The sequence below is a fragment of the Psittacula echo genome (genome assembly GCF_963264785.1).
Source record: "Psittacula echo genome assembly, chromosome: 4".
NCBI lineage: Eukaryota > Metazoa > Chordata > Aves > Psittaciformes > Psittacidae > Psittacula > Psittacula echo.
In genome coordinates, this window is record NC_137738.1 from 52,950,009 (window position 1) to 52,963,105 (window position 13,097).

General features: G+C 35.8%; 1 protein-coding gene across 2 annotated transcripts in view; it reads right to left on the reverse strand.

The window, feature by feature from the left end:
• Window positions 1-13,097, reverse strand: part of NKAIN2 (sodium/potassium transporting ATPase interacting 2) — a gene marked incomplete at its 5' end in the record, with an annotated part of 554,970 nt that overhangs the window by 246,961 nt on the left and 294,912 nt on the right. For both annotated transcript variants that reach the window (XM_080614923.1, XM_080614922.1), the window contains one exon: window positions 7,121-7,201. In XM_080614923.1, the coding sequence (XP_080471049.1) occupies window positions 7,121-7,201 (81 nt within the window). The remainder of the gene's footprint in view (window positions 1-7,120; window positions 7,202-13,097) is intronic.

Here is a 13,097-nt window from a genome sequence, read left to right on the forward strand (position 1 = left end):
ATTTCTCTGTTATCTTAACAGGACATCTGTTAGAACAACATCCAAGGAAGGTAATATGTTGAGAATTAAACATCCTGCAGGTTGTCTTATTAGAGTATGTGCAACATTGACATTTAACTGTTAACGACCACTACCTTACAAAAATAATTAGTAAATGTGGAATCAAAGCAGTGCAATGATTATGCTAATTGGCATAAAGTAATGTAGAATGAATGTGTAACTAGTCTAAGTTCAATCTTGTTACCAAGTTCATTGCTTTGTTACATCTGAGTTACACTGAAGATGAACTAACCATTTCTTTTATTTCCTTCTTACATCAGCTGTGTCTAGTTATCAAACTGTCCCTTTAAAAAATCAGAGTATATTAGCTGCATAAAGTGTTCAGCACTCATAGCCAGCATGGTTTTTAAGCATCATGAATGACAAGCTATGCAAATCATATCCTGAAGTAATTTGCATTATTGCACTTAATTTGCATATGGATATAAACCGCATTTCAGAGCAACTAGGTGTCAATCTGAGCAGTGGTATGTGAAAGTCAGATACCTAGGTAGATGTGTGCTTGCCAATGTTGGGATATTCCTATTTCTTGTTTGTCCTTATAATTTTGCTAGGTAAGATGGTGGAGACAAATGAGAATGATAGAAGGAAATGTGGCTTCATGTTTCATCCCACCTCTTCCATTTATTTCCACCAGCAATGCAGGGCTGCATTAATTTGTCCTTTGGCAGGAAGTGCTACAACCGTTGCTGCTTATTCCTCTTCCGATTAGTGTCATCCAGTGGAAAAGGAAAAGAGAAGGGATAGACTGCACTACAGCCACTAAAAGCCAGCCATACGTGGCTAATCCTGGACTAACATCTCAGGTTAACAAAGGAAAGGTGAATTTATCAGTCTTGAAAAGTTGTTCACGCATGAAGGTCAGCAGTGGGTGGATTTCTAAACTGCTCATTTCTTCCTTAAGATCTTTTGCATCAGATGCTCTCCCACAGTTCTGGGTGGTTGCTGAGCCTGGCTGGAGGTAGGAGAATGGACTGATCATATCCTGAAGTCCCTTCTGGCCTTACTTTCTATGAACCACCACTATGAATATGAAAACACTGATATTAATCACAGTGTATATTGACAGTTGGGGAATTCCACTTCTATGATTTCTTACATTTGTCTTTATTACTCTGCTTCCATGATGTGGAAAACAGTCAAACTTGCATTTCAGCTACAGAGTGGGCAATACTTGCAGATAACAAAATAGCAGCAAACTCTCTCTCTAAACCTTCATTTCTCCAGTAGTTCCTCTGCATTCCCAGAGCTGCCTCTCTCTCCCCAGGGGTATTCCCCAGCAATGCCATTATTTTGCCTTCTGCCTGCTCACTATCAGTTACTTTACCAAGTTTTGGTTAGCCTTCCTGGTTCATACTTACCTCAGCAGGAAAGGGGGCAGAATTACACATTTTCACTATTTTATTTGACTGCAAGCTTTACATGCAGGCTAAGTATAATTTAGGCAACTAAATTTCCCTAAATTCAATATTAGGCACTTAAATGTTCATATAAATTTAATTGTCTTTGAATTAAAGGATTCTAATTATTTTTGAATCTGTTAGTACTTCTAGACAACAAGGATACCCCTCATCTTTATGCATTATACTAAAAATACTATATAGTTTTACATAAAAGTGAAGACCCTTCATTTTCCTTCCATAGTAAAGCATTTAAAATTGTGAAAAGTGAACTGATTATTTATTACATGATAATTACCTTTTTTTTCTTGTGAGGTGCAACAAGTTGTGTGTGGTTGGAATAGGAATTTAACTACAGAAGGAGGAAAAAGAAAGCTGAAGTACCCAACTGCAGTTAAAAGCTTAAAGGGAGTGTTAGAAAAGATAAAGCATGATTCTTCTGAGAGGTGTGCAGTGAAAGGACAAGAAGCAGACACAGCTTTCAGCAATGGAATTTTCAACTGCATAACAGGAGAAGATGTTTCACAATGAGAATGGTTAAGATCTAAAGAGGTTGTAAAATTTCCATCCTTGAAGACTATTAAAACTTGACTGGCTGAAACTCTGAGCAATCTGATCTAGCTTTGAAGTTGGTGCTGCTCTGAGCAGGAGGCTTGATTAAGTGACCTTGAGAGGTCTTTATCAACATGAATTTCTCTATGATTTTGTGGGTCTTTTATTTGCAGATATTTGGGGTAGGTAAAAGAAAATATATACAGAAATATTTGATTTCCCTTAAAATTTCTGGCAAAAAATAATCTAATTATTTTTCTTTAGTTTATATTTTAATAGCTACAATACATTCAGTTCTTTGTATCATATTTAATAATTTCAAATAAATGGGGTTTTCTAATCTCTCCTGATCTTTCATGTTCCCTCTGTTGCAGCTCAGGACAATATAGAAAAGAATGTAGCTATGTTTGAATGCAAACAATGCCTGTTTTTCAGTTTGTTTTTCTTTTTTTTTTAAAAAAAAAAGAACAGTAGCTTGCAATTCAGATATGTAGAATGAGTGTTAAATTAATGAGGAACTGCACTTTCACTACACATGGTGAGCTATGTACATACAATCACCACTGTGCTTAGGTGCCACGGTTCTGTACATAAGCTTTCACAGTATTATTCTACATGTTTTCAGAGCAGAGTTGAAGTACCAGATTTACTTACATGAAGTATGGAAATTAATTACATAATAGCCAATGAGAAGAAAACAAAATATGTAATGGCCACACATGGTAAGAAAAGCACAATTTTTTTTTTTCTTCCTCTTTGTTAAGCTTTTTCTGACTATGCAATAAATAGAGTGAGATCCAGTATGGCAGCCTCACTCAGTTCCCAAACCTGATTAATCTTCAAAATAGGCTATTCTGTACAGAGATTAAGGAAAAGATTGTGAAGGCAAAAAAACCCCACAACAACAAAAACCCAGCTGTGACTGCATAATTAAAAGTTATGTAAAATCAATGTGCAAAAAGAGCTAAATTATGCTTATACAAACAACCTTAATTCTGGCATTTCAAGATACCGGAGTTTTTGACTTTCAAACACCTAATTTTTGTGTCAAAAGACATATAAGTACAACCTAAAGATTTAATTTATTAAATGTAACCTTTGTATGTAACCATAAGAAAAATGTCAAGAATGCCACACAGATAGAAACTAACTCAATTTTGACAGTTAAAATGAGTTTTCAAAAAGTGTATTCTTGTTCACATTCACATAGTACTGTAGTGACTACAGCAAAGTGATACCGGAGATCAGCCAGGTAGAAGTGAGAGGAGAGCTCTGGTGTCTGGTCACACAAGTAGGGTTGCATGCAAGGAGAACCAAATGTACTGGCACAAGGCTGGGACTGCAAGGGCTGCTTTGGACCCTAGCTGGTCCCCCTCATCCAGCACCGGAAGTCCAGCCTCCGCCTTGACTTCCAGTAAGTGACAGCAGCATCATCTCTGCGCTCCCACTCTTGTGATGGGACCAGTGCAACCTCAACCATGCATTTTTTGCAGTGAAAAAACATCTATTAATTTTTAAATTGAAAATGGGAGTTTGATAGTTCTTATTCTGCTTCTGTTCTGCTTGTAGGATCCTTAGACATAACTAGGAAAAGCTTCTAAATGCCTTGAAGCAAGAGTGCTGTTTCTTCATTACAGGAGCAATTGCAGCACTCATTCTACTGAGGGTCTTAATTCAGAGGTTGCAGTTGAATCCCACAGAAGTAAATGGGAATTTTGTCTGAAGAAGTAAAAAATTATAAACAGACTGTTATCTTTTTTTTTTTTTTTTTTTTTTTTTTTGTTCTGACATAGCTGAATGTAGTTCCTTGGGTCTTTTCTTGATAAATTTAAACCAATCACTGAAATATTACATTTTCTCAGAGATGCTTTTCATTAGTTTCCCCTTTTGTTTCATCAGTGTACTCCAGATGTGGCTCATTCAAGACATAAGGTTATGATTTTTGTATGCTACATTTGCTTAGCCACAGGCCAGAATAAATATTCTCCTGAAACCTTAAAGTCCTACTTACAGAGTAGGGCACACACCAGCAAGCAAAACAACACCCAGGCTAATTAAGTATTATCAAAAAGTAATACTGAAAAGTAAGTCTGAGAAGTTTTCTAGGCATTCATTCACAGATCCACATAACAAGGTTAAGAACAAGTGATTACACTTCCTCTTTGTTACAAAGCCATAAATATTCCAGTTTGCTGTGAAAGAGTTTCAGCAAAGACAACCATGCCTCAAGGACAGAAAATGCTTAGTGTGATGCTATTTTCCACAAGATATATATGATTGCAATGGTTTATAATGCAAACAGATTTGCATGGCTGTTCACTAATAATGCTTGAATCTCCTCAGTCCCTTCAGAGATGATTCCCTCATTTTAAAATTTTCTGAGTCTTTGAAGGTCTGTTTCAGTGTAATAAAAAGAAGGTGAAAAAATGTCATGACCTCCACACCCACAACTAAAATAAAAAAAGGATGAAGCTAGCGAGCCTTTTGTAGTAAGGTGTATTAACAATTGAAATGTCCTCTCCATTGTGTCAGAAGATGATGATGGAAAAATTGATGTATGTATACACAGAATAAAAACTGTTCTCAAAACTTAAAAAAACCCTCAAAAGCTTCTCTTTTCTTTTATTTGGTAGAAAGTTATAAATAATACACACAAAAATGAACTATACCCAGCTGAACTACTATTAGGCTGTAATTTTAACCTATTAATTCCTAAAGCCATGCTGCACACGATCCTCTCTCATGGTTTACAACCTCAGAGGCATCCCTCTGGTACTTACCCAAAGGTTATTTTTATTCTCTATTTAGAACCAATCCAGACCCAGAGCTTTCTTCAAAAAGAGAAAGCCATTCCAAACACACAAAAAATTCACAGGAGTATCATTACAGATTTGAAGTTGCAGTTATTCCCAGATGAATTTATAAATAATAAAGAAGATTCAGCTTCAGATGTATGAATGTGACTGGGAGACATAAAACTTAAAATGATCCATTTTGTAAATGGATCTTTATATCTGTAAAGCAGTTGGAGCCTCTGAAGGATTTAGAACAGGAGGGTAAGTTTCATTCACCCAAACAGCTGGATATCTTTCCAATAGATTTTCTAGAATAGAATTTCTAGGCCCTAGATCTTGCAGAAGACTTGATCATGTGGCAAAATTTTGATGTACCATTCACAGTTGAAAGGGAAAGAAGAGGAGGGTGATGTCCCTTGTGTGAATTAGACCTTTTGCTGTTAATGAGTCTATCCATTGCTGTTTTATAAATCCATTTTATAAGAACTTTTCCTTTTCTCCCTCAATTTACCAATGCTGTTGGTGTGAAAAACAGCTCAAATGGAAGGAATATACTCTACTGGGTATTTTAAGGCAGATCATATAACTGCAACAAATAATATCTCTTAAGAAAAAAATAAAACTTTTAACTGCATCCAGACATAAGGCTGAAACATATGGGTGATTGGGAAACACTTTAGATGACACAGCCCTAGACTTCAGAAAAAAATTAGTTCCAGGCTTAGATACTGGTTTTTGCCCATCTTTATTGCAGCTAGTGCTTACTTAAGCTGTTTTCATACCCATTAAAACACAATGCTCAAATAGCTGCTTCTCCTTTCTCCCTTCCCACCCCATTTCACTTCCCCAGACACTATAAGCATCCCAACATTTACACGTTTACAAATACAGATGGCTGAAACAAGCAGGTGAAAAGATGAGTAGATTGGGTTGAATATCTGGCACAACAGGTGTGAGGTTTAAATATTAGTTCACTTAGCAATACAGAAAGCATTTTAACCAAATAAAAGATAATATGCAAGTCCTTTTACTTACTATGTTTTTGCCAGTCTTTTAATGATATTGGTTCTGTCTGAAGATATAAAACCCAGCAAGTGTAACGTTTTACCAGCAGAAAATTGCTTCACAACCTCAGGAAATGAAACTCTGATCCTTTTGAAGTCATCATCTTTTGAAGAAACAGAATACGTGGGGATGAAATATCCAAGTTTAGTATTTTTTGTACTTTGAGGGTGATTTGAGAGAAAATACAGGTAAGGAAGTATCTTTGCCTCACTTATTCTTCCTATAATTGTGTTCAATTTTCTGCATCATAACATGTCAGTAACTCACAAAGGATCAGAGAATTACATCTGTAATTTACAGTTGGGCCAAACTCCCTTGAATCAGGAACAGCAATTAAATCTCCAAGTCAAGAAGAGAATCTGATCTCTTTCACATTATGGGATTCTCCTTGATCGTCAGTTCACACCATTGTGAGCATAAGTCAGAATGGAGAGCAATATTTAGACTCAGTTGAAGCTTATACTTTAACAAAATAATTTGTTACCATTGCTAATCATTTATCCCACAAATTGCCAGCCTTCCAGGATCAGGTCAGAAAGTAAGAGTTTTGGTTTGAGATGCTGGTTTGAGCCCGTTACCAACTGCCACTCCATGTGTTCTCACTTACAGTGTCAATAAAACACCACAAATAGATCATTCTTAGGAAAACATGTATTTCCTATGGGTTTTTATTATATACAAGTGTTCAATCATAACATTCTTACCAGAAAAACAAAGTTAAAAAACACTGCTGTATCCAAATGGCAATTTATTTTGGCACCTCAGTTTACATTTTAATTTAATGAAAGACACCTTGTTTTACAATTACTATGCTATGGTATAAGACACCTAAGAGGAATCCACCTAAGTACCATTTAACAGCAAGCTAAATGGTACAAAAAGTATTTTTTTTTACCCTTGAGAGGGTAATGTTTTGTATTCAATCACAAAAGAATCACTAAGGAAAAAAAATAAAATCACTAAGGAATGTCTGATAGAGGTGAAATTTGCATTGCAAAATTACTGAGGGGGCAGAAAGAGGTAATTTTCTTTAAAAATATATATACTATTATTGTTGCAGGCACCAGAAAGTATATGCTCATTACTGTCTAGAGTAAAAGTTTCTAACATACCCAGAATACTCCAAATCTCCATCATACTACCTTCATTCTATTAAAACTAAGAGGATGAGTAAAACAGAACACAGCCTTTTGAATGGGGCATGTTAACAAAGTGTTGATGGCTTAAATGTATCCAACAGTAAATTACCTTTGAAAGGTCCCCAGCCTCCAAATAGAAGCAGATAACAAACACGTTCCATGTAATCCAAAGGACCAGCCAGACAGCATACTGCAGTGAGGAGGAGAGAAATAGTACATTAATAATTTCGTTGTCAACTGAGTTTAACTTAGTACATTAAGCTATTAGTTCAATCCAAGACAAAACCCAGACTATATATATGGTGCATATGAATAAAAATGTTGCATAAGAAAGAGAATGAAGAACAAATTCTGCCCTTTCACAGGCACAATCCAGAGTGATGTAGTGAGTACTCAGTCACACCAGAAAATCTGTATCTGAGAAAACAGTGGCTAGATCTAACACCTGAATTTGAGACTTCAATATATAGGTTATTTTGCAGTATTTCTGCCTTTATCAATATATTTTGTGGCATTCCAAGGCATGATTCATAATTATTCAACACCCTCATGGGCATACTGTGTTTTAAATAGCCAATTGTTTTTGTTTGGTTGTGTTTTAATTTTTTTTTTTTTTTTTTTTTACAGTGTACAGGAGAAGTATTCATGCTTTAGCAAAGTCTTTTCCTTGGCGGCTGCCAATTTCTTATTCAGGTATCGGATGTGACTAATGGAGTACATGTTTTCTATCCTAATTTTATCCTGTCTACTACTTTGCTTCTTTTTTGTATTCATAAGACCTCATGTACTAGGACTGGAAAAAACATTTCCCTGACATAACACTGAAGGATCTTGTATAACAAAGTTTGACCTGCTGTTGTTACTCTTGTGCTTGAGACCTTCCCTTGACAAATAATTCCATCATCTAATAAACCTTAGGATTTACAAATGTTCTTCTAATAGCTGTTGTATCTATCCTCTAATTGTTCACAATTCAATTCTACATGTGTGCCAATTTCATTCCACAGACTCATGGCACTGCATATGTGTGAAATACAACAGTCACAACACTATTCCCTACCTGTTATAGCTGAGGGCTATTTCCTCCTGTTATATCACCAACCCATTTATTTCTCTCAAGTATTTACAGACATACTCTTTGTGTTTTGGTGCCTCTTCTCCAATCTGTACTGATTAAATATTTTTAAACTACTTTTCCAAATCAGAAAACACTGTTTTCTGCACAGCACTGTACTATATCACCTTCTGAATAAGCAGACAATATTTTTTATACTGTACATTATCCATCCCTTACAAAAAAAACATGGTAACCATTGTTTGTCATAAACGACAATCTCATTCTCTAAATTTGTTAGCAATCTATGTAGGATTCTTCTTTAATTTCTCTCAGAAGTACCGCTTTGCACCGCATTGTCTATGATTTGACATGCCATTTTCAACTTAATCTTCTAGATACTCTGAAAATAGTAAAATTCTGTCCTTTGCTAGGAGATCTAAAATGAGACTACATTCAACATCAGTAAAATTTAGACCTGTTCTGATTTCTTATTTTTGTAGATAACTAAGTAATTGCTAACCGGCCTAGCTATTAGGTAGGCCATGTACAGATTTTAAAGAAATATGATACTGTTTTGGCCTAATGGAAGCTAACATAGTTTTAAAGGTTCAAATTGTTTTACACAGAAGTATTTTTAGGTAATTTAAAGCATACAGATTACGTATACTTTATAGAACAGCTGTTTCTGGTCCACAGATCTGGTCACAGAACATAGATTTCTTTAGATCAGGAGGCACTCTCTGGGCCACCCAGTCCGATCTCTGCTCAACGCATGACCAGCACAGACCAAGTTGTGCAGTGATCTCTCCAGCTGAGGTCTGACTATCTCCAGGGATGGAGATTTCATGGCCTTTCTAACGCACACCTACTCTTTGAGGATAGGCTGCTCATAAAACTTTGGAACATAGCAACAGATACATGGATTTAACACATCCAGTTGTTTTAAAGCCAACTCTGAGACATTAAGTATACTGAGCATTTATTTTCCTGAAGCTTACTCATGGCATATCTGGCTTTTAATAACGTGGAGTGCTATAACTACCAAAGCAAAAGAAGAAAACATTAATATAGATTCAATAACCTTAATTTGGCATTTTCTTTCTAACTTTGCATAATTTTAACTTGCCAGGTTTTGCCAGTTATTTAAATACTTTAATGTTATATACAAGTACACACAGATAATCTGATGGTGTTAATACAAGTATTCACTCTGACACATGATGATAATTGGATTTCTTTTACTGAAAATTCTAAATACTGCATTTATACAGGTTTCCCAAAGAAACGAGACTTAAGCAAGTAACATCCATGTGCAATGTCTGTTCCCTTGAAATAACTTCTGTGCTCCTGAACAATTTCAAGCAAACTAGACAAAAGACCTGAAAACTTAAAGATTTTTTTTTTCACAAAAGCTTCAGGAAAATAGGCCTACAAATAGGAAGAGATACTCTATTACGTCCTCATTCAAAGAAAGACTTGTAAGATCATCTTTTATCAGTCAACACTGATAAAACAGGGGAAAAATGTGGAAGAGAGCCACCGGAAAGCTGGTGCTGTTAGATCGGCTGTTCATGGCACAACTTGTTACATTGCATGTGAGCAACAGCTGATTAAAAAACTCCCTGCACACAACACATTCAGAAGAACACTTCAAGGCACTTTGGAGCTGCTCATCCCAGCAGAGTGCCTTATACTTACATGAGTAAATTAAACTTCTCTTTTCCACTGCCTAGTCTATGACCAAAAAAATGACATCTAATTTTTGGATACACTCTTTTAAGAAACATCTGCTGTTATTGGACTACACTTAAGGTTTTAAAATGTCTTTTAAATGTATGTTTTAACCTGCTTCCTTTTGAAATATTTTATGTTTGCTGCCTGAATTCTGCAGGTAAACACTGAGTATAATTGTCTTGAAATACAAGGATGCTTCTGCTTCCCACTGCTTCTTATTTCAGATGCCTCAGATCTAGCACATCTTACCTCTGGATCACATGCAGTTATACATGCCTCTTGTCTATGTGCTTCAGCAAATTGTTGTGGAAATTCAGCTCTGAAGGTCTGTGACAATGAACAAATCCCTCTGGTATTCTCTATTCTATGTATCTAATTAGGAACACATTTTATAAGAGCTCTTCAAAGGGCTATAGCTTTGGGGTTTTTTTCATTCTTATATATGGGAGTTCAAGACAGCTGCATTATCTGACAGAAGCTACCACAATGCTACAGCACTCATGTATCAACAATACAAAAACCTTGATGAACCCACACTTGACCAAGCAGGAGATGACAGGAGGCATAGCATTGACAACAGAGCTTATTATTTTTATGGAAATACACACTGGAAAGAGGAATAACTGGAAAGCTAAGGCTGAAGATTTAAATACTATTTTTCAAAGTTGCAGCCAATCAGTAAATGTTTCCTTTTTTTAAATTTATTTATTTTACTTTGTTTTGTAAAAACGATTGTATAAATGCAGCTTTTACATGGTAGAATGAGCTTACCATTCTTCAAGTAAACATGAGTTTAGAACCCTGTACAAAGAATTATAAGAACTACCTAGTTTATGATTTATTGATACTGTGCAGTTACAGGCTTGAAAATTTCCTATGAATCATAACAAATTAATATAGGAAGTCTTTTCTTCTTGGGGAATGGGAAAAACTGAAATATTAAAATACTTGTAACTAAGAATCCATACATAAAATACTAAGTACTAAGAATCCACACATCCTTCTTCTCACTTCTCTTAAAGTTAGCTAAGTTGCATTATCTCAATTTTACTAACAGTGAAACTGAAGATCAAAGAAATTAAAAGAATATACTTAATTCCAAAGAAAAGAAAAAAGGTCACAAGGGCACAAGAACCAAAGGTCCAGGTAGCCCACTACTGCCTTTGATATAAACCTGGTCACCAAAACTCACATCTAATGCTCTTGTTACTTTGCCTGACCGAGAAATATGTCACATACCTTTGAAGTACAAATAGTGAGCAACTCTGAGAGCTATGAACATCTAAAATTTAAGGTGTTTTTGTTTGTTTTTTATTTTTTTCTCCACTGAACTTCACTTGGCATTTCTCTAGCTACCAAAATCTTTTTGGATATGTGAATCAATTACAATCAGACTTGACTGAGGGATACAAGGTCTCCAGACATACAAGATTATTACCCTGTGCAATTCAAAGCAATTGAATTGCTGTGATTTGCTATTTTTTTTTTCTTTTAGAAATGTGCTATTTTAGTTTCAGAATTCTCCAAATTTGAAAATATTATGCCCCAAGACCCTTCTACACTTCAATCAGGAAAATGAAATTAAACGCATTTCTAAAATTTTAATTACTATGTTTGCTGTAGTAATTAAAAATGTGATTGTTTATGCTACCTAGGCAGCAGTACTTGAGTTGTTCAAAGACTATCTTGAGCCCAGCATGTCTGGAAAGAACACCTCTTTCCAATAGCACAGTGACAACTATCCACAATTATCATTATCTTTGCTTCTAAAGTTATTTTCCCCTAATTTCCTCTGCCTATGAAGATACATCACTTAGAAATACAATTTTCAAACCTATCTTTTCCCTATCAAATCTGATAACAAGTGTAATTCTGAATACTTAGCACCAACAAACTATTTGAACTTACTGATAACATTCAGCTAATCTTTGAGGTGCCTACAGCTCTGCTTACCTTTGAAATAGAACTATTTGGTGGAGTCTGCTGTTCCTAGGTAGCAAACTCAATGGTTTATTTGTCATTACCTCCTGTGGTGTTGCCTGTTTGGACCTCCTCAGCACCAAACTGCAAAAGTTCTGCCTCTAGAAACCGGGACACCTCAGCAGGAAGCCTCCAGAGCAGAGCAGGATCAGAAACCACAGCCTGATTCCGAAGAAGGATCAGGAGACAAATTCATTTCCAGCAGAGGTTCAGTTGTTGAATGCGTAAGGACCAGCTGTTTTAAGCAGAACTGCTGCTCTCAGCAACCTAACACAACTGTGCTCTGCTTTTAATGATCTGATGAAAGACTTCCCTGCCCACCAGTTACCTACAGGACTCAATGGGAGATGGCTTGAGGCCAAGACCAGTAGCTTGGACAACAAATATGAATGTTCCTGGCAGCAGAGGGCTTCATGCAATCAGTTCAACCTCAATAAATATTGAATATACTGTAAAGCTCTTGTAGTATGTTATAATCCTCTGGATTTTTTTTCATTGCTTGTTCATTGTCACAGTGTGCAGCCTGCACTAGTTTTGCTTGGCTGAATTCATTGACTTAGACATTGTATTGCTTTTTTTCTTAATTATTATTATTATTTTATTTGTAATCAATCATGGCTATAGTGTCAAAGCACTGTCCATCTTTGTGAATTCTGTTTCTAAATGAATGTTAATTGATTTTTATGATCCATTTTTGAGTTGCTGAACTTTTCTGTCTCACATTGTCTAGTTTGTTTGCTTGTGTTTATCAGGGATTTTTTTAACTCTTGGCATTGCAAGTCCTTGTCTCTTCAGCCTTTCTTCAATTACAGATTAATGTTTTTTCTCCTTCCCCTTGCTCCCTCAAGTAAAAATACCTTTCTGATACTATAATTCCTTTATAATTACACTTTAAAAATTAATGTTCTCTGCCAAAACTCACTGAAAGCTGCTGAACTGTCAAGTGCATTAGAACTGGTCACTACCAAACAGAAAATTACTGTTGGATTGAGCTTTTTATTCCTGAGCATCACAGCTCCCATATATAGAGCAAGTGCTGCTTAAAATTTCTTCCCAAAGGCTTCTATATACCCGGTGGTTATATATAAACTTTCAAGCTGCCTGGGCTCAGTTATTAAGCCCTGATTCTTTATAGGAGTGTATTAACTCTATTTCCCCCTAAATTTGTGTGGGAAGGATTCATAAGCATAAAGGGCAGGAAGAAAGCTGAAGCACCTTCTTATCAGGTCACAGATGGATGAAGAGACAGAGCCCAGAACATTGCTATGATGTGCAGTCACCCCTCAATCTGCTCATAGCCAGGGACTTACAGCTC